The sequence below is a fragment of the Lethenteron reissneri genome, chromosome 20 (genome assembly GCF_015708825.2).
Source record: "Lethenteron reissneri isolate LAM-NWPU_2019-01 chromosome 20, ASM1570882v1, whole genome shotgun sequence".
In the NCBI taxonomy this organism is placed as follows: domain Eukaryota; kingdom Metazoa; phylum Chordata; class Hyperoartia; order Petromyzontiformes; family Petromyzontidae; genus Lethenteron; species Lethenteron reissneri.
Window position 1 is genome coordinate 9,970,888 of NC_083798.1, and position 24,490 is coordinate 9,995,377.

The 24,490-nt window shown below is 55.9% G+C and overlaps 1 protein-coding gene across 1 annotated transcript in view; it reads right to left on the reverse strand.

Moving 5' to 3' along the window:
* Nucleotides 1-24,490, reverse strand: part of LOC133344725 (low-density lipoprotein receptor-related protein 2-like) — a 96,920-nt gene that overhangs the window by 55,334 nt on the left and 17,096 nt on the right. The window contains 16 exon segments of the mRNA XM_061554823.1: nucleotides 41-178; nucleotides 2,601-2,731; nucleotides 6,251-6,376; nucleotides 8,693-8,885; nucleotides 9,532-9,735; nucleotides 10,186-10,326; nucleotides 10,916-11,118; nucleotides 14,466-14,672; nucleotides 15,606-15,829; nucleotides 16,232-16,398; nucleotides 17,198-17,329; nucleotides 17,774-17,890; nucleotides 20,632-20,793; nucleotides 21,188-21,304; nucleotides 22,297-22,410; nucleotides 22,911-23,021. Of these exon segments, the coding sequence (XP_061410807.1) occupies nucleotides 41-178; nucleotides 2,601-2,731; nucleotides 6,251-6,376; nucleotides 8,693-8,885; nucleotides 9,532-9,735; nucleotides 10,186-10,326; nucleotides 10,916-11,118; nucleotides 14,466-14,672; nucleotides 15,606-15,829; nucleotides 16,232-16,398; nucleotides 17,198-17,329; nucleotides 17,774-17,890; nucleotides 20,632-20,793; nucleotides 21,188-21,304; nucleotides 22,297-22,410; nucleotides 22,911-23,021 (2,487 nt within the window).

Below are 24,490 nucleotides of genomic sequence, written 5' to 3' on the forward strand. Positions count from 1 at the left end.
CGCGTGAGCGTGCTCGCGAGCGCCGTGCCCATGGCCTTGCCTGCCTGCGTGCCGGCGTCGTACACCTTGACGTGCATGATGCTGGCCACGCCGCGCCGCATCACGGTGCTGCCGCCCCCGTCGCTCTTACGCACACGCAGCAGCATGCCCAGCCTCCAGTCCGTGAAGTAGATGAAGTCTGGCGGGCGGCACGCGGCGGGGGGGGGGACGTTTCGTCGTCTCTCGATCCCTCGTTGTCGACTTTCAGCAGAGTGATAATTGTTTTTTTACCCTTCTATCTGGCAACAAAACTGACACCTTTTCTACAAGGAGTCATGTTTGCATAGACCACAATACCTGCAGTCGGAAAGCAAACAAAAAACATAACTCTGATATTGTATGCACTGTCCTTGAAATTGATTGGTCCACACCCGAGACAGCTTTCTTTAGAGCCTAGTCTCACATGGTGTTGGACCAGATGACGCCAAAAGGCGCACAACTCAAAGACAATGCACCATCAGAGTCAATGCAAACATGACTCCTTGTAAAAAAGGTGTCAGTTTTGTTGCCAGATAAAAGAGTAAAAAAACAATTATCATATTTTTCTACTGGCAAATGAGGTTCCAATGGTGTTTCAGCAGAGTCTTTAAGAAGTACCCACCTGCGTTGCGGCGGATGCGATGCCGGTGGTGGCAATTGTGGGGAGCGGCGGTGCAGTGCTCGGTGCCGTTGCGCTGTGAACCTGGCCACCCGAGTTCAATTCCCACTCGAGACCAAAACCAGTGGTGAATATTTGAACAGAGCCTCCCCTAGGTCGACTCGGCCTCAAACGAGTACACATGCGCCCTCGTATTGGCGCAAATTTAAGTTACACGATCAGCTGAACCTTTGTTCGTAATAATATTGCATTTTCAACTTCCTTTTGGGAGCATTCCTCCGGCAGACCATCAGGTGCGTGTGTGTGTGCGTGTGTGCTTGTGTTTGTGTGCGTGCGTGTGTGTGTATGCGTGTGTTTGCGTGTGCGCGTGTGTGCGTATGTGCGTGTGTGTGCGTGCGCGTGTGTGGGGAGCCGTCGTGTATTGGTTGGCGTGCTGCGCAATGAAGCCAAGGACCCGGGTTCGATTCCTGCTCACGGCCAACATCGGTGACGAATATCTGAACTGGTCCTGGGCCTCCCCTAGGTCGACTCGACCTTAAATAAGTACTTGGTGCGGTGTGTAAACATCGCCACTCGGGAGATAAAGGTGGCCGGGTGTGGTGCTGGCTACACCACCCGCCGGTGCACCCTGCCGGCCTTCATAGGTGCTCACTAACAGCACTTACCCCAACAGTCCGTTAAAGGACTATATGGGGTATCTTTGTCTTTTTAATTGGTGAGTAGTAGTGGTGGCGATGAATAGTGGTGGTGGTGAGTAGTGGTGGTGGCGGTGAGTAGTGGTGGTGGTGAGTATTGGTGGTGGCGGTGGTTAGTGGTGGTTGTGAGGAGTGGTGGTGGTGGTGAGTAGTAGTGGTGGTGAGTAGTGGTGGTGGTGAGTAGTAGTGGTGGTGAGTAGTAGTGGTGGTGAGTAGTGGTGGTGGTGAGTAATAGCGGTGGTGGCGGTGAGTGTTGGTGGTGGTGAGTAGTGGTGGTGAATAGTGGTGGTGGTGTTGGCGGTGGTGAGTAGTGGTGGTGGTGGTGAGTAGTGTTGATGGTGGTGGGTAGTGGTGGTGAGTAGTGGTGGTGGTGGTGAGTAGTGGTGGTGGTGAGTAGTGGTGGTGAGTAGTGGTGGTGGTGAGTAGTGGTGGTGGCGGTGAGTGTTGTTGGTGGTGGTGAGTGTTGTTGGTGGTGAATAGTGGTGGTGGTGAGTAGTGGTGGTGGCGGTGAGTGTTGTTGGTGGTGAGTAGTGGTGGTGGTGAGTAGTGGTGGTGGTGAGTAGTGGTAGTGGTGGTGAGTAGTGGTGGTGAGTAGTGGTGGTGGTGGCGGTGGTGAGTAGTAGTGGTGGTGAGTAGTGGTGGTGGTGGTGAGTAGTGGTGGTGAGTAGTGGTGGTGGCGGTGAGTAGTAGTAGTGGTGGTGAGTAATAGCGGTGGTGGCGGTGAGTGTTGGTGGTGGTGAGTAGTGGTGGTGGTGAATAGTGGTGGTGGTGTTGGCGGTGGTGAGTAGTGGTGGTGAGTAGTGTTGATGGCGGTGGTGAGTAGTGGTGAGTAGTGTTGATGGTGGTGAGTAGTGGTGGTGAGTAGTGGTGGTGGTGTTGGTGGTGGTGAGTAGTGGTGGTGGTGAGTAGTGTTGATGGTGGTGAGTAGTGGTGGTGAGTAGTGGTGGTGAGTAGTGGTGGTGGTGTTGGCGGTGGTGTTGGCGGTGGTGAGTAGTGTTGATGGTGGTGAGTAGTGGTGGTGGTGAGTAGTGGTGGTGAGTAGTGGTGGTGGTGAGTAGTGGTGGTGGTGAGTAGTGTTGATGGTGGTGAGTAGTGGTGGTGAGTAGTGGTGGTGAGTAGTGGCGGTGGTGTTGGCGGTGGTGAGTAGTGGTGAGTAGTGTTGATGGTGGTGAGTAGTGTTGATGGTGGTGAGTAGTGGTGGTGAGTAGTGGTGGTGGTGAGTAGTGGTGGTGGTGAGTAGTGGTGTTGGTGCTGGCGGTGAGCGCTACCGCCGTGCAGGGCGAGGCTGAACGGGTGCACCATGCGCGAGACGCGGCCCAGCGCCGTGCGGGCGCCGCCCTGCAGGTCGCTGTGCTCGATGCGGTCGAAGTACGCGTCCACCCAGTAGAGGCGGTCGGAGCTGCGCCAGCCGGACACGACGGGATTGGGGGCCGTCCATAAATGACGTCACGCGATTTTGGACGATTTTTGACCCCCCCCCTCGTCACACGGCGTCACAAAAAGTTAGACCACCCCTCAAATATTACGTCATTACGTCACAAAGCTCTGCCACCCCCCCCCCCCCACAAAACCATATTTCCATTTTGAAAATAAAACATGCTTCAAATCGCATTAAACTATTGTCAAAGTAGTGCGTATTTAATGTGGCTCTGCACTTTGATGTTGTAGGAGTGTTGGTATAAACAGGACCCTGCGGGGTGGGCTGGTAGGAACGAATAACCAAAGAATATAAACATAATGTATTATTACACTTGTTTAGCCAGGAAAGCCCCACTGAGTCTAAAGGTTTTGTAGGGTCCTGCCAAGTGTTTGCAGTAGGGGGCGATGTTGCTACACCGAATCGGACGATACGAAGGGAGAGTGTGAGGCCTAGTTCTAGGCTTTAGGCCTAGCTGTAGGCGTTAGGCCGCTGTGAGTTAATTTTTAATTGAAATGTTTTAATTATTTATGTAAAAGCTTTAAATGTAAATGTTTCTATTTAAAAACATCAGGGAATGTAACATTGTTAAACATTAACTCCCTTTCACACACGCGGGGGTACGATACGAAGGGAGAGTTTGAGGCCTAGTTCTAGGCTTTAGGCCTAGCTGTAAGCTTTAGGCCGCCGTGAGTTAATTTTAAATTTAAATGTTTTTATTATTTATGTAAAAGCTTTAAATTTAAATGTTTCTATTTAAAAGCATCAGGGAATGTAACATTGTTAAACATTAACTCCCTTGCACACACGCGGGGGTACGATACGAAGGGAGAGTTTGAGGCGTAGTTCGAGGCTTTAGGCCTAGCTGTAGGCTTTAGGGCGCTGTGAGTTAAATTTTAATTTAAAAGTTTTAATTAAAAGCTATCTCAGGGAATTATAAGGGAATGTTACACTTGTTTAGCCAGGAAAGCCTCATTAATTTAAATGTTTTAATTAAAAGCTATCTGAGGGAATTATAAGGGAATGTTACACTTGTTTAGCCAGGAAAGCGTCACTGAGTCTAAAGGTTTTTGTAGGGTCATGCCAAGTGTTTGCAGTAGGGGGCGATGTTGCTACACGGATGGACGGACGGACGATACAATCTATTGTAGGCTGGTCCACTTCGTTCCTACCAGTACAATTCTATATTTATTTAAAGTTGCGCATTTTGATGTGACGTCACATTTCTCACCCCCCCCCCCCCTCGTCACACATCGTCACAAATGTCTGAACCCCCCCCCCCCCCAGGTGCGTGACGTCATTTATGGACGGCCCCTTGGGCGGTGAACTCAGCCACAGGGCTCAGCCACGGAGAGCTCCAGCCCCTGCTTGCTGCTGCCCACGGCTGAAAACAACGACGACCCCCAAGCAGCGGTGGCGGCAAGAATGGCGGTGTGGTCGTGGTGATGGCGTTGGTGGTTGGTGACGATACTGGTGATGGTGGTGATGGTGGCGGTGGTGGTAATGGCAGTGCTCATATTAACCAATGTGCTGCTGCTGGTAGTGGTGAGAAGACTCAGAGCGTCACATGGACCACAGGCCAGGCAGCCGCCACGCAGCGTTGTACATAGCCAATGGAAATATAACACCCCTCGAATTATTTCAAGAGAGATCTCCACTGCCAAACTGGAGGTGGCCAGGTGCATGTGTCTCCTCCACTCTCTCCGCAGCCACGCTATTTCTCATTAAGAGTTGAGGTTAGCGGAGTGTTCGATGACATGTGGTGCTCAGGAGATTACTTACTTTTTGTGGAGGGGGTTGGGGGGCTGATGTTAAGGCCTTGCCTCTTTGTGGCAAGCTGTGCGTTTAATAATAATAACAACTTATATTTATTTGTAAGGCGCCGTCCACTAATGTCGGCGCCTTGTAAGATTAAGGTTAAGGAAATGCCAAGAAAGAAGAAGCTAAATAGAATAAACGGAATTAAGAAAATGTGTTTTCAGACTCGACTTAAAAGTATCCACATTGTCAGTTAAACGAATTTCCAACGATAGGGAATTCCACAACTGAGGCGCAGACAGAAAATGCCCGCTCATCCCAGGAATGCAGCCGGGCTCGAGATCTCAACGACCTTGAGGGGGTGTGTGGGTGAATTAGCTCGTGAACATATGGTGGTGCCCGCCCATGCAAGGCTTTGAAAACTAGTAGAAGGATCTTAAACTCTCCTCGTTTGAAGACCGGTTGCCAGTGTAATGATAAGACAACCGAAGAAATATGAAGAAATATGGTCACGTAGCAGCTCCAACTCTTTCTGAGAGCGGGCAGTAATTTACAGCACACAACAACTTCAGTCGGTAGCCATCTGTTAACTGCACCCGGTAATCAGCCAGCCTCCCACTTGCGTCCGCAAGTTCCACCAGCGGAGATGTGGGGAGACGTGAGGAGACGTGGGGAGACATGGGGAGACGTGGCGAGACGTGGGGAGACGTGGCGAGACGTGGGGAGACGTGGGAGAGACGTGGGGAACCGTGCGAGAGACGTGGGGAGACGTGGCAAGACGTGGGGAGACGTGGCGAGACGTGGGAGAGACGTGGGGAGACGTGGCGAGACTTGGGGAGACGTGGGAGAGACGTGGGGAACCGTGCGAGAGACGTGGGGAGACGTGGCGAGACGTGGGGAGACGTGGGAGAGACGTGGCGAGACGTGGGAGAGACGTGGGGAGACGTGGCGAGACGTGGGGAGACGTGGGAGAGACGTGGGGAACCGTGCGAGAGACGTGGGGAGACGTGGCAAGACGTGGGGAGACGTGGCGAGACGTGGGAGAGACGTGGGGAGACGTGGCGAGACTTGGGGAGACGTGGGGAGACGTGGCGAGACGTGGGGAGACGTGGCGAGACGTGGGGAGACGTGGCGAGACGTGGGGAGACGTGGCGAGACGTGGGGAGACGTGGGGAGACGTGGGAGAGACGTGGGGAGACGTGGCGAGACGTGGGGAGACGTGGGAGAGACGTGGGGAGACGTGGCGAGACGTGGGGAGACGTGGCGAGACGTGGGGAGACGTGGGGAGACGTGGGAGAGACGTGGGGAGACGTGGAGAGACGTGGGGAGACGTGGAGAGACGTGAGGGGAGACGTGGAGAGACGCGAGGGGAGACGTGGAGAGACGTGGGAGACTGGGAGACGTGGGGAGACGTGGCGAGACGTGGGGAGACGTGGGAGAGACGTGGGGAGACGTGGCGAGACGTGGGGAGACGTAGGGAGACGTGGCGAGACGTGGGGAGACGTGGCGAGACGTGGGGAGACGTGGAGAGACGTGAGGGGAGACGTGGGGAGACATGGGGAGACGTGGAGAGACGTGGGGAGGCGTGGGGAGACATGGAGAGACGTGGGGAGACGTGGGGAGACATGGGGAGACGTGGAGAGACGTGGGGAGACATGGGAGAGACGTGGAGAGACGTGGGGAGGCGCGAGCGCCGCGGTGACGGCGCTGGCGCCTCCCCTGTGGCTGCGCGCGTTGCCGCACCTCCAGTCGATGGCGAGGCCGTTGGGCCAGCCCAGCGTGGTGTTCACTATCGGCTCCACGTGGGATCCGTCGCACCAGGCCCTCACGATCCTCGCCGGGCGGTTCCACTCACTCCAGAAGAGGTATCTGATGACGACATCGTCGCCGTCACCACCACCATTACAGTTGTCACGATCGTAATGTCAACGGGCAAACGGCCGCGGTACTCCGCTCACTCTCGAACACAGGGAGCGACTGGGAGGTGCCATGAAGGACCGCAGGTAAGCAGGAAGCCAGCCATGCGGTGAACTGGCGCAAAAAATTGCCCAAGCTCTACAACCCCATATATATGAAGATGTGTCTACATGTGGGAGGAAACCGGCGCCAGTTCACCGCATGGCTGGCGCGCTCAGAGAAAACCCATGCATGCGAGGGGGCAACGCTCTATTCCATACAGATGGAACAGCTGCAGTTCACATTTTTGCTGTGCCGCATTTTCCTGTGAGGCAGGGTACGGCTCCTCCTCGACACCCACGGGAAGGGAGTCTTTCACAACATCTGTGCGGTGATCCGCCAACCCTCCCTGCTGCCTCCACAGTGCTGGATTCCAGAACACGTGCACAGCCACCACCACGAGGCACCGCTGCCTGGCTACGATGATCACATCGCAGTGAGCCACCGTCGTCATTATCATCACCTTGCGAGAAAATTGAGACAATGGCTTTTGCCGAGCCATCGAACAAAGACAGTCGTTGTTCCTTCCGATATTAGGAAGTCAAAAGAGCTGTGCACTTTTAAATCTCGATTGAAAAAACTCAAAACTTTAGAACTGCTTTGTGTGTTTAGTTTCTTGTCCTTACCCCGCACCTCCGATAAGCACGGCTGGCTACGTACGGTGGTGCGAAAGAAGTTCAGCGAATCATTCTTGATGTGAAGCTTTCATGACTGCAGGAATCCATACTCTTTGGTTCTTTCGGTAAAGTCACGTAATTCTAGATTTTAAGCTTTCGTGACTGCAATGTCAGACCTGACGGATCCTTGGGACATTCTGTCTACAGGAAAGCCACCCACACAGATTCCTACTTGAAACCGGATTCCAACCACCACCCATCTCAAAAGAATTCTCTCATCAAAACGATATACCACAGAGCTCATGGCATTTCTGACCAACACCACCTGACCAGTGAATTAAGACATGTACATCGGGCCCTCAGGATGAACGGATACTCTGACCGCACCATCCGCCAAGCTGTTTCTCCCACCATACAGAAACAGCCACATGAAACTCCGATAAAAACTATCACGTTGCCATACATAGCAGGCGTGACCAAAAAGATCTCCAAAATTCTAAACATAAGATCCAAGTCCGATTCAGTACAGTGCATAAAATGCGTGATCTGATTCCATCTGTGAAGGATGTCGTTCCTGACTTACAGTATCCCGGAGTCTACAAATTGAGTTGCAGTTGTGGTGATTGCTACATTGGAGAAACGAAACGTCATGTTGCTGATCATGTCCGCGAGCACAAGTCAGATCTGAAACACGGCAGAACTGATTCTTCGGCCGTTGCCGATCATTGCTACAACTCTGTGGGCTCTCATGAAATTGTCTTTTCCGAGACCAAGGTACTCTGCAAACCTCCTGGCTACCATCAAAGGTTTGTACACGAAGCCATACAAATATACAAACACAGACATAATTTCAACCGTGATGATGGGTACAAACTGAGTAATCATTGGAAAGATGGAGATTAACCATGCAAAAAAGATTTAACTACACATATTTGGACCATCTTATTTGGCAGACAACTATTCTTGAGTTACTGTCACCTTACCATAATAAAGGCTCAGTCCTTTGTTATGTAGACTAGCCGTAGTGTCAATCCACACCTTACCATAATAAAGGCTCAGTCCTTTGTTAAGTAGACTAGCCGTAGTCTCAAGCCACACCTTACCATAATAATAAAAGTGAGCCGGTCCTGGCCCATCCCCCTCCCCTAAACCAGTATATATACGGGGTAGTATCCCTTGGAATCTCTCATTTACTTGATTACAGCAAGCGTGCTGTGACGGTTCCACCTGAAGACGGAAGCTTGTGTTGCCTCCGAAACGTCGTGATTTTTATTTTATTTTTATTTTACTTTTATTAATTTAGATGTTTTACCTACATGACTTTACCGAAAAAGCCTAACAATATAAAGTCACGTAGGTAGAAAAAGTAATAGATCACGACTTTTCTATCGCCACACAAGCAATCGTCCTCAGGTGGGATGGAGAAACAGGCTGCTGAAACAAGTCCTTATATATTTTTTCTACCTACGTGACTTTACCGAAAGAACCAAAGTGTATAAGTTCAACGGACTCTACACACATACCGTGAACACCGTGAGGATAAAACTGGCGAAAAGATTTTTACGAATGGAAATTCAAAAGAAAACGACGACGCCATCAGGAAGGGCCTCACCCGGCCAGGGGGTGCACGGCGACGGCGCGCGGCGACTGCAGGCCGGTCACGAGCGCGCGGCGCGAGCGGTCAGCGACGCGCACCACCGACACGTCCCGGCGCCGGCTGTCCGTCCAGTACAGGTTCCCCGAGAGCCAGTCGTACGCCAGCGCCTCCACGCCCTCCACCTGGATCCCCACCAGAACCTGCCGGCCTGGCGTCACCGCGTGGGCGGAGGGAGGGGTTGCGAGTTGCACGCGGCACGATACACGGGATGCGTGTCCGCGTGCCAAAGCAAACGTGTGCACGAGCGTACGTACATCTCACACACGCAAACCAAAATAAGATGAATATACCCCTTATTGCCTTGACGGACTGTTGGGGCGACTGCTGTTAGTGAGCACCTATTAAGGCCGACACAGCACACTAGGGGGCGGTAAGGCAAGCACCTCGCCCGATCACCTTTGTATCCCCACTGTTGATATTTACACACCGTACCGGGTACTAATTTAAGACTTGAGTCGACCAAGTCCAGGCCCAGGACCGGTTCAGATATTCGTCGCAGATGTTGGCTGTGAGTGGCTATCGAACTCGGGTGGCAGGCTTCGAAGTGCAACACGCTGACCGCTGCGCCGCTGCTCCTCACCAAAGACAAAAATCCCCCACATAGCCTGAAGAGACTCTCGGTACAAGAGCTGTTTCGCAAGCACCTATGAATACCGACACGATGCACGAGGATTGGTAGGCCAGCACCACGCCGGGCTGCCTTTGGCGATATTGACCACCCATGCCAGGTACTCATTTGAGGCCGAGTCGACCTCGGGGAGGCCCAGGACCGGCTCGGACAATCTTCTGCTCACCGGTGCCGTCCAGGTTCTGCCGGGAGATGCTGCCCTTGCTGCTGTCGGAGAAGAAGACGGAGCGGCGCGCCGCGTCGAACTCCACCCCCACGAAGTAGGAGGGCTTCCCCTTGACGGGCAGCACCACGTCCTCCTGGCGCGACGGCGCCAGCGGGATCCCCCGCACCGACACCATCGCCGACACCAGCAGAAACGTCTGCACCACTGGCGCGGTGAGGAGGCGGACCGGGGAGGGGGGAGAGAGGGAGGTCGGAGGGAGCCTCCAGGAACGCAGACACTGGAGGACTGAAAGGGCACCCCATTCACTCAGCGTAGCTTCATTTTAAAACGTAGAAGGCTTTCGCGACCAATATTGTTCATAATAAAGGTTTTTGGGTTAGATCGCGTAAGTGTAAATGTGTCGTAACCCTCCACCACCCGACACAGCCGGTAAGGTTTCTCACGTAAACAACGCGCCAATAAGTCACTACTTGAGCCCACCGGTGTGTTGGAGAGTAAATCCACAACATTTACAATTTGAATATTGTTAATAGAGCTGGGCGGATCGTTGCACCGCGCGGCCGCGAGAGGCGGGGGGGGGGCGGCTCATGGCGGCTGTCGCCACTGCGGTGGCGCGATCGCGGCCGACTGTGACCGCCCGGGGGGCTGTCTCACGCGCGCAGCTGCGTCCGTCGGCCTGCAGCTCGAACTCGAGGCGGCAGCGGCAGCGGAAGCCGAGGCCGTCGGTGTCGGCGCGGTGGCTGAGCAGGCAGACGTGCTCGCACCCCCCGCCGTGCCGCCCGCACGGGTTCGGCACTGCTCACGCGCGCGCAAAGACAAAGATCCCACGTATAGCCTTAACAGAGTGTTCAGGCAAGTGCTGTGAGTGAGCATCTATGAATGCCAGTATGGCAGGGGGTGGGTGGCCAGCACCACGCCCAGCTGTCTTTGTGCCGTAGAGATTACGCTTACACACTGCACCAGGTATTCATTTCAGACTCAGACTTCATTATTTCAGCTGGCACGGCCCCACTGAGCTAAGCAGCTCTCTTACATGGACAACCATAGCAGTGGCGACAGCTGCAGGACATTACGGGGTGGGGAAAAAAACTACGGCAGATTATTTACACGAAAATGCAAACAAGTTCAACAATCAAGCGCTTAAATACAAATCAACAAACATTCCATCACAGACAGAATCAGAATATTTACGTATACTGGAGGAATCTGATGAGCTATAAAGCTCTTTATCACAGATGTCCAGTAGGGGACGGGGGGTGGGTAAGAACGTTACGCGTGGAAGTAAAGCCCGAGTCGACCCAGCGGAGTCCCAGGACCTGTACCGATATCGCTCGCCGCTGGTGCGGGAGCCCAGCCCGTCAGCGTGTGCGGCGTGGTCCCTTACCGAGCGGCTGGCGCGCCACGTGGCTCACGGCCACGGCGTGGGGCTTGGAGCCCGAGCGGTGGACGACGGCGGCCTCAGCGCTGCCGAACTGCGACGCGCGCAGCACGGCCATGCGCGTCCAGTCGGTGAAGTAGACGCGGCCCTCGAAGAGCGACACCCCGTAGGGGTGCGGCACCACCGCGCTGCCGCTCAGCACCACCCGCCTGCGGCGCAACGCACGCACGCTCAGCGAGAGGCTGCGGTGCCGACTGAGCCGCGAGGCTCTCGCCGGACGCCTGGCCGGGGGGGGTGGGGGGGCCCGTGCCCGGCGCGCCGCGGCATAGCAACGCGCGCCGTGCAACGTGAGCGGGCACCGAATGTGACTCCGTTTTCTGTCTCTATACCAGTGCGAGCACATCTTAACCTGTTGTCACAAGAGGATTGGGGTTCATCTTCTTGTTTCTTTCGGTAAAGTCACGTAGAAGGGAAGTAATAAAATAATAAAAATAAAACATAATAAAACAATTCTCACGACGTTTCGGCTACAACGCAAGCAGCCGTCTTCAGGTGAAGAATGGGACACTACCAAACTAGGAGCTTATATATAAGCTGCATTGGGGGTTGAAGAGCGCCTTAACAAAAAGAATGTGCATGTGAAGAGGGATTTAGCATATTCATGGAAAATGCGTAGGCGTTGGGCGGGGGGGTGTCAAAGTCATATTATGCCCATGCATTATGCAGGATCAGCAGCAACCAAGGGGGGTGCAGGGATTAGCAGTAACAAAGGAAAGGAATGTTAATGATATGTAGCTGCAGTTACTCAACAACACGTAGAAAACTAAAGTATAAACTACATAAAAAACTAAAGTATAAACTGCATCGCACCATCAGTATACTTACTATACTCTATAATAAGCTGAGTTACTAACAGCAAGTAATACATTACAATTTTACCTCGTAAAAATTCTATAATATGCTTCCATCTAAACCTTATTCTCTTACATCACACGAGCATATACCGTACTATATACTGCCATAGATAAACCCAACATTAAATTATATACTGTATTGCTGTAAACCAACCTATATCTTATACATTTAATATCACACTATGTATTATTCTACACACCCTAATGTGTATCGAAATGGTTTATTACGTCCTTCCAATGATTGCTGAGCCAGAATCCATCTTCTCGGTTAAAGTTGTCTCTGTGTTTGTATATGTGGATCGCCTCATGAACGAATCTCTCATGATAGCCAGATGGCTTGCAGAGAACCTCTGTCTTGGAGAAGTCAATATCATGTGAGCCCACTGAGTTGTAACAGTGATCTGCCACGGCTGAGGTGTTAGTCCTACCGTGTTTCAGGTCAGCTTTATGTTCACGGATGCGGTCCGAGACATGTCGTTTGGTTTCCCCAATGTAACTGCTACCACAGAGGCAACTTAGTTTGTAGACGCCAGGGTACTGTATGTCTGGAACCACATCTTTTACAGACGGTACCAGATCACGGATTTTATGTACTGTGTTGAATCGGACCTGGATCTTGTGTTTAATCAGGATTTTGGAGATCTTTTTTGTGACCCCAGCAATGTAGGGTAAGGTGATGGTCTTGAAAGGCTCCTCAACAGGATCCTTCTTGATGGTTGGAGTGATGGCTTTGCGGATTGTATAGTCGGAGTAACCATTTGCCTTAAGAGCTTGGCGTACGTGTTTGAGTTCACTGGAAATGTGTTCATGGTCGGAGATGCATTGGGCTCTATGATATAGAGTCTTGATGAGGGAATTCTTCTGAGATGGATGGTGGTGGGAATCCGGTTTTAGATAAGCATCCGTGTGGGTGGCACCCACACGGATGCTTATCTAAAACCGGATTCCCACCACCATCCATCTCAGAAGAATTCCCTCATCAAGACTCTATATCATAGAGCCCAATGCATCTCCGACCATGAACACATTTCCAGTGAACTCAAACACGTACGCCAAGCTCTTAAGGCAAATGGTTACTCCGACTATACAATCCGCAAAGCCATCACTCCAACCATCAAGAAGGATCCTGTTGAGGAGCCTTTCAAGACCATCACCTTACCCTACATTGCTGGGGTCACAAAAAAGATCTCCAAAATCCTGATTAAACACAAGATCCAGGTCCGATTCAACACAGTACATAAAATCCGTGATCTGGTACCGTCTGTAAAAGATGTGGTTCCAGACATACAGTACCCTGGCGTCTACAAACTAAGTTGCCTCTGTGGTAGCAGTTACATTGGGGAAACCAAACGACATGTCTCGGACCGCATCCGTGAACATAAAGCTGACCTGAAACACGGTAGGACTAACACCTCAGCCGTGGCAGATCACTGTTACAACTCAGTGGGCTCACATGATATTGACTTCTCCAAGACAGAGGTTCTCTGCAAGCCATCTGGCTATCATGAGAGATTCGTTCATGAGGCGATCCACATATACAAACACAGAGACAACTTTAACCGAGAAGATGGATTCTGGCTCAGCAATCATTGGAAGGACGTAATAAACCATTTCGATACACATTAGGGTGTGTAGAATAATACATAGTGTGATATTAAATGTATAAGATATAGGTTGGTTTACAGCAATACAGTATATAATTTAATGTTGGGTTTATCTATGGCAGTATATAGTACGGTATATGCTCGTGTGATGTAAGAGAATAAGGTTTAGATGGAAGCATATTATAGAATTTTTACGAGGTAAAATTGTAATGTATTACTTGCTGTTAGTAACTCAGCTTATTATAGAGTATAGTAAGTATACTGATGGTGCGATGCAGTTTATACTTTAGTTTTTTATGTAGTTTATACTTTAGTTTTCTACGTGTTGTTGAGTAACTGCAGCTACATATCATTAACATTCCTTTCCTTTGTTACTGCTAATCCCTGCACCCCCCTTGGTTGCTGCTGATCCTGCATAATGCATGGGCATAATATGACTTTGACACCCCCCCGCCCAACGCCTACGCATTTTCCATGAATATGCTAAATCCCTCTTCACATGCACATTCTTTTTGTTAAGGCGCTCTTCAACCCCCAATGCAGCTTATATATAAGCTCCTAGTTTGGTAGTGTCCCATTCTTCACCTGAAGACGGCTGCTTGCGTTGTAGCCGAAACGTCGTGAGAATTGTTTTATTATGTTTTATTTTTATTATTTTATTACTTCCCTTCTACGTGACTTTACCGAAAGAAACAAGAAGATGAATCCCTGCAGTCACGAAAGCTTTAAATCGAAAAGGATTGGGGTTATAGGGCAAGCATTTGTTCAGGCTGGAATTAGGGTTAGAAACACATGTCGAGGGTTAGAGTGACGAGGAGGAGCATTTGACGAGGCTTGGCATTAGGGTTATTAAAGGGGAAGAGCGCCTGTCAGCGTTCGTGATGGGTTGAAGAGGAGAACCCGTCCAGGATTACGGACAGATTCAGGGATGCCGAGGGTCACCTTAGAGTTCGAGTCAGGGTCAGGCCAGAGATCACGTGCTCGGGGGTGGGGGGGTGGAGGTTAGGGATGCGGCGGTCAGGGTGAGGTGGGCAGCACCTGTCGAGGCCGCTGTAGGAGACGCACTCGATGCGGTCGTAGCGGCTATCGCTCCAGTAGAGCCGCTTGAGCACGTGGTCGAGGGAGAGGCCGGCGAGCCAGCCGAGCCGGCCCACGACGAGCGGTGCGCGCGCCGAGCCGTCCATGTGCGCTCGCTCGAGGCGCGGCGCGTCGCTCGGCGCGTCCCACGACGAGAAGAACATGAACCTGCGTGGCACAGGCGCCAGCTGGTGGTTGGCCGACACTCCTTCCAGCTGGTGCATGTGTACATGTGTATGTGTGTACGTGTGTACGTGTGTACGTGTGAGTTTACGGTGCCAGTCGACCCGTGACACCTGGCTCTGCACCGTGACCTGCCAGCGGGTGTCCGACACTTCACGTGGCTTTAAAGTGCACATAGCCTGGCACAAGCGCCGTGGTGACGTCGCCGCCACTTAGTGGCGAATGGCGACTGTTGTTGTTGTGACTTTGCACGGTGGTGTAGCGGTTAGCGCGCTGCGCTATGAAACCCGACAGCCCGAGTTCGATTCCCGCTCACGGCTAACACCAGTGACGATTATCAGAACAAATCTTGGGCGTCCTCTAGGTCGAATCAGTCTCAAATGAGTAACTGGTGTGGTGTGTAAGCATCGCCACTTGGGAGACAAAGGCGGCTGGGCGTCGTGCTGGCCACCCACCCCTTCGCGTCGGCCTTCAGAGGTGCTCTCTAAGCAGCACTTGCCCCAACAGTCTGTTCAGGCTAAAGGGGGGATCTTTGTCTTTATTCTTGTTGTGCTTGTTTACCTAAGAATCAATGAGCCTCAAGTTTTTTGCAGTCGGCAGGGATTGTTGCTGTGCGCCAAACCAAATGGGTAATTTGCAAGAAATATATTAGCATTGGGATGCTTGGCCAAAACAAGTTACATTGTGTGTGGTATTGTTGGCAATGGGAGAACACCGGAGAATCCGATGGAAAATCACTCACAACAAGGGGAGAACATAAAAACTCCACGCGGGAAAGGTGCCCGAGTCGAAAATCGAGCTCAGGTCTTTGTTTGCTGCGAGGCACAAGGATTACCGCCGCATTGCCACCCTGCCGCCACGAGGCGAGCGTGTACGCCCGTGGAAGCAACGCGTGCGTGCGTTGGCGCCGTCGCCCACCCGAGCGTTGGGTCGAGCGCGAGGCCGCGGGCGCCCTCCAGGTCGTCGGCGAGCAGCACGAGGCGCCCGGCGCCGTCCAGCGCCGTCACGTCGATGCGATGCGCCGTCGAGTCGAGCACGTAGAGCTTGTGGTTCACCCAGTCCACCGCCACGCTCTCCGGCGTCTCCAGCGCCGAGCCCACCACCTCCTGCAGGCCCGAGCCGTCCGCTCGCGCCGAGAAGACCTGCGCGGTCGGGCGGCACGGCACGGGTTTTAGCAACGGCCGCTCGTGCCGGCCAGGCCGATCGTCCGCAGGGCAACTCGAAAAGAAAGATACGTTTTTAAGATTTGTACTTTACACGTTTTCTGACGCGTGGTACAATCCCAACAATTGGCGTTACAGGGCGTGCGCGTCCGTGTTGGGGAGGGGGGGACGGGATCTCCCATGGTCTCAGACGTGAGGGGGGTGAAAATAAACATTGACTAAAATACGGAGGGGGGGAGGGGAGCAAACCCGCAGCATTGAAGCACAAAGACAACGCAAATCTCATCGGCCGAGCCCAATCCCGACACGAGCGACGGATGCCCCCCCCCCCCCCCCCGGGCTGCGTGGCTGTCGCGGTGCGGCGCGACCCCGAGCCGGCACCTTGTTGAGCGCGGCGTCCGTCCAATAGACGGTGCCGAGGCGCGCGTGGAAGTCTACCCCCGTGGGGCTGCCGCGGGCGGGCGACGGAAGGAGCGTGCGGAGCTCGTGGCCGTGCAGGTCGCCCACGAGAAGACCCTGGCCGTCGGAGAAGATGAGCAGCGGGCGGCCTGAGGCACGCACGCACGCACGGACACGCAATAATAAAATACAAAGGCCCTTAACAGGCTGTTGGGGCAAGTGCTGCGTGCGAGCGCCTATGAAGGCCGGCACGTCGGTGTCCCAAGTGCCATGCCCGGGCGCTGTTGTCTCTCCAGTGCTAACGTTTACACACCAGGTGCTCATTTAAGGCTGAGTCAACCAATGGCAAAGTCGCGCAGAACTGGACGACTCCCAGCAATTTGGCTGAAAGTAGTGAATCAGCGCAGCGGGGGGTGCGAGCGGAGCATCAGCCAGTCACGCTATCCAATTAACTCACAGTGCCTGGGTCTGTCCTACCTCCTGGCAGCTTTAAACAACTCCGCCAAATGTGCGACCGCTCGCACGTTTCACTAATGTGCCTCCTCTAAAACACCAAGTCATGCGGCAGGGGACCGTTTGGCTGCCTTCAGTCATGGTGGGAAATGAGCACCACAGCGCCGGACTATCCGTACGCGGGATGCCAACCGGCAAAAGCCGGATGGACATTGAAGATACCGACAGCGGCGTCGACACCCAGAGACGGCACGGAGACAGAACCATGACCAGACCCCAATATTCCTGACGGCAGACTCGTTCATCCCAAATGACAGCACGACTGGATTCGTGCCGGCGTCAACAAAGAGATGCCACTCGACCGACCCATCCCGCGCCCCCCCCCCGCCCGTCAGGACCCACGTTTGGGGGGGGACGAGGGGCGGGAGGGTGGGTAGGGGTGCCGGCGGTGGGTGAGGAGCGAGTTGGGTGGGGGCGGGGGGGGGGGTCACTTGCCGGAGGAGGCGTTGACACGGCAGTGGTGGCCGCGCTCCAGCACGTACCCGTCCACGCACGCGCAGCGGTGCCCGCGCGGCCGCGTCTCGCACAGCTGATCGCAGGCGCCCCACACCCTGCACTCATCCAAGTCTGCCGCACACGCACGAGGCAGAGACACGCGCCCGCGCGTCGTAGCGGTCCGGCACGGTTGGGCCGAGGGCGGGGAGTAGCGGTGCCGGGCAGCACCGCGGCAGGTCGGCTTTGTCTCCCCCGTGTTGATGTTTGCGCCCTGCGCCACGTACTTATGTAAGGCTGAGTCGACCTAGGGGAAGTTCAGGCCAGGTTCTGAGAATATTTCCCACTGTTGTTGCCCACAAAACTTGTGTGCGAGGTGGTCCCCAATACAATCACTCTCCAGGCTCAAACCTGCTTGGCTTCTGAGATGGTGGAAGGCTGGCACACGTGGGAAGGGGAGATCATGAGGAGGAAGCTCTCCTGCTTGGGAATTCAAGAATTTCTTAACTCTGGGGAGACACGACGAGTAGATGGTTTGAGCCCCTCCCCCCCCCCCCCCCCCCCCCCCAGGGGTCTCACCCACGCAGGAGCGGCTGTCGTTGGCCACCACGAGGTGCCCGGGGCAGGCGCAGGTCCCGCCGCCGGGAGAGGCTCGACACGTGAACTCGCAGCTGAGCGCCGCACACGCGGAGAAGCCTGAGGAACAGGGGAGGGCACGGGGAGGGCACGGGGAGGGCACGGGGTCGGCACGGGGTGCGCACGAGGAGGGCACGGGGTGGGCACGGGGTGGGCACGGGGAGGGCACGGGGTGGGCACGGGGAGGGCACGGGGTGGGCACGGGGAGGGCACGGGGAGGGCACGGGGTGGGCACGGGGAGGGCACGGGGAGAGCACGGGGTGGGCACGGGAAGGGCACGGGAAGGGCACGGGAAGGGCACGGGAAGGGCACGGGAAGGGCACGGGAAGGGCACGGGAAGGGCACGGGAAGGGCACGGGATGGGCACGGGGTGGGCACGGGAAGGGCACGGGAAGGGCACGGGGAGGGCACGGGAAGGGCACGGGAAGGGCACGGGGAGGGCACGGGAAGGGCACGGGGTGGGCACAGGGTGGGCACGGGGTGGGCACGGGGTGGGCACGGGGAGGGCACGGGGAGGGCACGGGGTGGGCACGGGGTGGGCACGGGGAGGGCACGGGGTGGGCACGGGGTGGGCACGGGGTGGGCACGGGGAGGGGAAGGCACGGGGTGGGCACGGGGAGGGCACGGGGTGGGCACGGGGTGGGCACGGGGAGGGCACGGGGAGGGCACGGGGGTGGGCACGGGGTGGGCACGGGGAGGGCACGGGGTGGGCACGGGGTGGGCACGGGGAGGGCACGGGGTCGGCACGGGGAGGGCACGGGGAGGGCACGGGGTGGGCACGGGGTGGGCACGGGGAGGGCACGGGGTGGGCACGGGGAGGGCACGGGGTGGGCACGGGGAGGGCACGGGGTGGGCACGGGGTGGGCACGGGGAGGGCACGGGGAGGGCACGGGGAGGGCACGGGGAGGGCACGGGGTGGGCACGGGGAGGGCACGGGGCGGGCACGGGGAGGGCACGGGGTGGGCACGGGGAGGGCACGGGGTGGGCACGGGGAGGGCACGGGGTGGGCACGGGGTGGGCACGGGGTGGGCACGGGGAGGGCACGGGGAGGGCACGGGGTGGGCACGGGGAGGGCACGGGGTGGGCACGGGGTGGGCACGGGGAGGGCACGGGGTGGGCGCGGGGTGGGCACGGGGAGGGCGCGGGGTGGGCACGGGGAGGGCACGGGGTGGGCATTGGGAGGGCACGGGGAGGGCACGGGGTGGGCACGGGGTGGGCACGGGGAGGGCACGGGGTGGGCACGGGGAGGGCACGGGGTGGCACGGGGAGGGCACGGGGTGGGCACGGGGAGGGCACGGGGTGGGCACGGGGAGGGCACGGGGTGGGCACGGGGTGGGCACGGGGAGGGCACGGGGTGGGCACGGGGAGGGCACGGGGTGGGCACGGGGAGGGCACGGGGTGGGCACGGGGAGGGCACGGGGTGGGCACGGGGTGGGCACGGGGAGGGCACGGGGTGGGCACGGGGTGGGCACGGGGAGGGCACGGGGAGGGCACGGGGTGGGTACGGGGAGGGCACGGGGTGGGCACGGGGTGGGCACGGGGAGGGCACGGGGAGGGCACGGGGTGGGTACGGGGATGGCACGGGGAGGGCACGGGGTGGGCACGGGGAGGGCACGGGGTGGGCACGGGGTGGGCACGGGGAGGGCACGGGTGGGCACGGGGAGTGCACGGGAGGGCACGGGGTGGGCACGGGGAGGGCACGGGGAGGGCACGGGGAGGGCACGGGGTGGGCACGGGGAGGGCACGGGGAGGGCACGGGGTGGGCACGGGGTGGGCACGGGGTGGGCACGGGGAGGGCACGGGGTGGGCGAGAACGTTACATGGCAATGGTGTGTTGCTCACTCGTTCTGTGCAGCAGTAAGCATCACAAACATCAGGCATAAACCCGTCAATGAAATAATTAATATAGATTTGACCTCTTTTACGCCAGGGCATCTCACGTAATTTATATGCGATTATAATCGATGAACAACACATTGTAAAGGGCACCCCTAGTGGTAGCTGTCCCTATGGGATTGAAAGCTCATTTTAGATTGAAAACTTATTTTAGATTGAAAACTTATTTCCTAGAACAGATTTTTGTGTTCAGTTTGTTGTCCTTCCCCCTGCACCTCCGATTAGTACGGTCAGCTAAGTACGGTGCGAAAGAAGTTCCAACATACGTATACATGGGAGAAAAGGCGACTCCTCTCCTCGCCTGCGTTAGCTTGCCAGTGGGGGGACGATGATCGCTGCTATTGCGTAATCTAAATTTAGCATTTGCGAGCATTTGTTTTATTCCGCCAAATTTGGACCGTGACGCCGGCACACAATGGCTTTCTCCTTTCGCATGACGTCAGAGGGTGTTTAACGTCCACTGCGAAGAGTACGGCATGCGTTTTACACGAGAGTGAACGTACCCACAGAAATGACCAGGGCGGCCTGCCGGACGTGAACCGTAACAAGCAGCCATTGCGCTACGGCTGGGCCACGCTACCTCCCCAGCGTGGAAACCGTGGCTGCAGCGCTCCAGTGACATCACCACGACGCCACCAGCGCACATTTTACATCCTCCAGCGGAGCGACACCGTCGCTCGAGAGCCGTGACGGAGCGTCCGACGAACTTTCGCGTCTTCGTTAAAATCCCCGCCTCGTTGGGAGAGCCCCCCCACCCCCCGCCGCGGAATGCCACGGGCCGCTCCCTTACCTGCGCCACGAACGTACGCGCGACCCACGAGGTGTGGACGTTTCGGGATTTGTCTTCCTTGAGGAGAACTCGAGAGAGGAAGGGAGAGCCGAGGGCAGCGAGGGGAGGGGCTCACCGCAGAGCAGCCCCGCGGTGACGTTGGTCTCGTCGCCGCTCCCCGCGGGGGGGCAGTCGCGCGTCCCGTCGCACACACGCTCCACGGGGATGCACGCCTGCGAGCTGGGGCAGCCCCACTCCCCGGGGGGGCAGCTCGCCTGCTGCTGCTGCTGCTGCCCTTCTGCATAGACAAAAAGATGAAAGAAAGACAAAGATCCCCCGTATAGCCTTAACAGACTGTTGGGGCAAGTGCTGTTAGCGAGCACCTATGAAGGCCGGCACGGCACACGAGGGTGGGTGGCCAACACCACGACCTTTGTCTCCCTAGTGGCGATGTTTACACACCGCACCAGATACTCATTTGAGGCCGAGTCGACCTAGGGGAGGCCCAGGACCGGTTCAGATAAATGTCACTGGGTGTTGACCGTGAGCAGCATTCGAAACCTGGGTCGCCAGGTTCGTAGCGCAGCGCGCTAACCGCTACATCACCGCTCCCTACGCACACACACATACACACGCACACACACACACATACACGCGCGCGGCTCGCCCAGCGACGGCGCCGCCCTCCTCACCACAGGCGCTCTCGTCGCTGGAGTCGCCGCAGTCGTCCTGGCCGTCGCAGAGCCAGGAGCGCGGCACGCACCGCCCGCTCGGGCACACCACCTGCTCCGGCCCACACGTCCCGTACGCTGTGGGGGGTGGGGGGAGGTGAGATGCGTACGTCGTGCGAGGAACGTTTAGAGGCCAGAGCATCGCCCGGTGCAGTGGTGGTTTTTCGGCAACAGAGTCTGCTCCGGGTTTTTGCAGTCACAGCTGATGACGCGTGCGGGTGGATTCACTGAAAAAGTCGAATGGTCTCGCAGTGGTTTCACCATCGGCGTTTTCTAGCATAGAGGCCCATAGACTCGCATAGCGATCCGTAGGCTCGCTTGGAGACTCCTAAGCTCACGCAGAGACTGTAAGACTGACTTAGAGACACGCAGATTGACACAGAGACCTATACAGACTTCCACAGAGAACCACAGACCCACGTACACGAACTCCGGTCATCCTCGCAAGCGGCTTTTGGCTCGCCATCGAACAAAGATGGTCACTGCGTCGCGCGCTTTCAGATGCGCCTTTTGCGGCCGTCTGCAACAGTCTTCCTCCCCATATTAGAAAGCCACTGGAGCTACGCACTTTAAATCTAGTCTGTTTGAAAACTAATTTCTTTGGAACTTCTTCTTGTGTGTCAGTTTGTTGTTCCTCCCCCGCATATCCGATTAGCACGGTTGGCGATGTGGCGTGAAAGGAAGTCAGAGACAAAGATCCCCCCTATAGCCTTCACAGGCTGTTAGGGCAAGTGCTGCTAGCGAGCACCTATGAAGGCCACCACGGCACACGAGGGAGTGGTGTGGCCAACACCACACGCGGCCGCTTTTGTCTTCCCAGTGGCGATGTTCGCACTAGGTACTCATTTGAGGTTGAGTCGATCTAGGGGAGGCCGAGGACCAGTTCAGATAATCGTCACCGGTGTTGGCCTTGAGCGGGAATCGAACTCGGATCGCCGGGTTCGCAGCGCAGCGCTTACCGCTGTGCTACCGCTCCCCACAAGGTCAACACACATTCACACATACGCACCATGGAAGCCCACACTGACCCGGGAGTCCGACACACCCGCGTCTGCACCGCGCGCTCTCACCGCAGTCGGCCTCGTCGCTGCCGTCGCCGCAGTCCTGGCGGTGGTCGCAGCGGAAGGCCCCCGGGAGGCACCGCCCGTCGGCGCAGGCGAACTCGTGCGTGCCGCAGCGGAACCCTGCACACGCCGCGCGGGGGTTGGGAGGCAATCGCCGCGCGGGGGACGATGTGAATATCCGCACGCGGCTCGCTCGTCGCGTTGACAGTGCTGTCCAAGCACGAAGGATAGTAAGGAGAATCAAGCTCGACGCTTCGGTCAGTAGTAACACCGTGTTGTGGTGTGACTACTGACCAGTGAGCGTTTCGGGCAATGGCTCTTACTCATGTATTCATAAGGAATTCAGACAAACAGAGCCGATAAAACATTCCCATTGAACTGCAGCATGGGAGGTAAACCCGGGGATGTGTTCTGGGCGCAGAAGGACGAAAGCCCACCGTGCTACAAATCTACCCACCTGAGCACTGGGGAGACAAAGGCGGTCGGGAACGGTGCTGGCTCTCACCACACCCTCACGTGCCCTGCCGGCATTCCTAGGTGCTCGCTAACAGCACTTGCCCCACTCAGTCTGTCAACGGCTACGTGGGGGATCCTCCTTGTCTCGGTGTGTGCCAGCGTACCACATCCGTGCTCGTCAGAGCCGTCCCTGCAGTCGGCCACGCGGTCGCAGCGCTGGCTCCGGTTGAAGCAGGCGCCGCTCGCGCAGGCGAGCTCCGGGCACACGGGGTATCCTGCTCACGGGTACGCGGATACACGCACACACGGACACCCTCGCACAACGACACACGGGCACAGCGACACACAAAAACTCCGACATGCACGGGCACACAAACGTTCCGACACACGCACACACGGGCAAGGCGACGCACAGACAGACGCACACAGGAAAACACCGACATACGGACATACGCAGACAATGCACACACAGACACACCAACACCCGCGCACACCAATACATGGACGCACGAACACAGACACGCACACATACGCACACAGACACAGACACATAGACGCATGAACTCAGTGACAAATCAGCATATCAACACAGGAACATATGGACACACATGAACACATGGCTACACTACACGGATACACGGAAACTTGACTCCATGAACGGGGCTCGAATGGGGCGAGCGTGAGAGACCCAGACGCGTCAACGAGGAGGGAGAATCTATCTGTGTGGAGTTTTGAGTTATATTTGTTTTTTTTTCTGAGTGAATCCAGTTTCCTGCCCGTATGAAGCCCGATGCTTGTTCGTGGAATTGGCCAAACGTCCAATGGCAGGACCCTCTTGAAAAAGTCTTGAGGTTCAGCGAGGCCATCTGGGATAAATCGAGAGCATTATTATTATGATCTTACTATTGCAGTAGGAGTAAGAGTACGTCTACCACGAGATAAAGGTCCATTGTGCACGGGAGTCCTCTGTTTCATTGCCGGCCTGTATTTAAATAATTGCACAAGGGAGCACCAAAGATGGGACACGCTGCTAGGTTTTACTAAATGCAGTTTGAAATTACATGTCATTATAATTCCGTGGGCTCAGAGTCCGGACCACTGCGCTGAGTGCTGCAGTGAGGGAGGGAGGGAGGGGGGGGGAGATTGAGAAGGGAGGGTGATTGAGATAGGGGGGAGGAATAAAGTGAGGGAGAGAGAGGGGAGGAGAGAGGAATTCAGATAGGAGAAGGGATTGGATATCGGGAGAAGAGGACGGGAAGCATTGTAGAATTGAAGGAGGGAATTGTGAGCTCGGAACGCTCATGAAACACGTGTAAGCCTCTCTGCATGTTTGTTGTCCTTTCCCCGCACCTCCGATTAGCACGGTTGGCTACGTACGGTGGGAAAGAAGTTCAGCATATGTGCATACATAGCACACGTGCAATCTCTCGTTCTGTGTTTACACGTGTGATGTTGCAGGAGATTGTAACTGTGTCCTCACTGTCGGTAGATCTTCTCGTTTCGTGTCCTTCGTCTATCCTCTTGGTTAACGCCTGGCTCACCGGGCCCGCAAGCACACACCTACATTACATCCTCTATTCTTCTTCTTGGTTCTTTCGGTAAAGTCACGTAGAAGGGAAATAATAAAATAATAAAGATAAAACATAATAAAATAATTGAAGAACAGGTCTGTCGGAAAGACAGCGCTGTCTTTCCGACAGACCTGTTCTTCACCTGAGGACGGCTGCTTGCGTTGTGGCCGAAA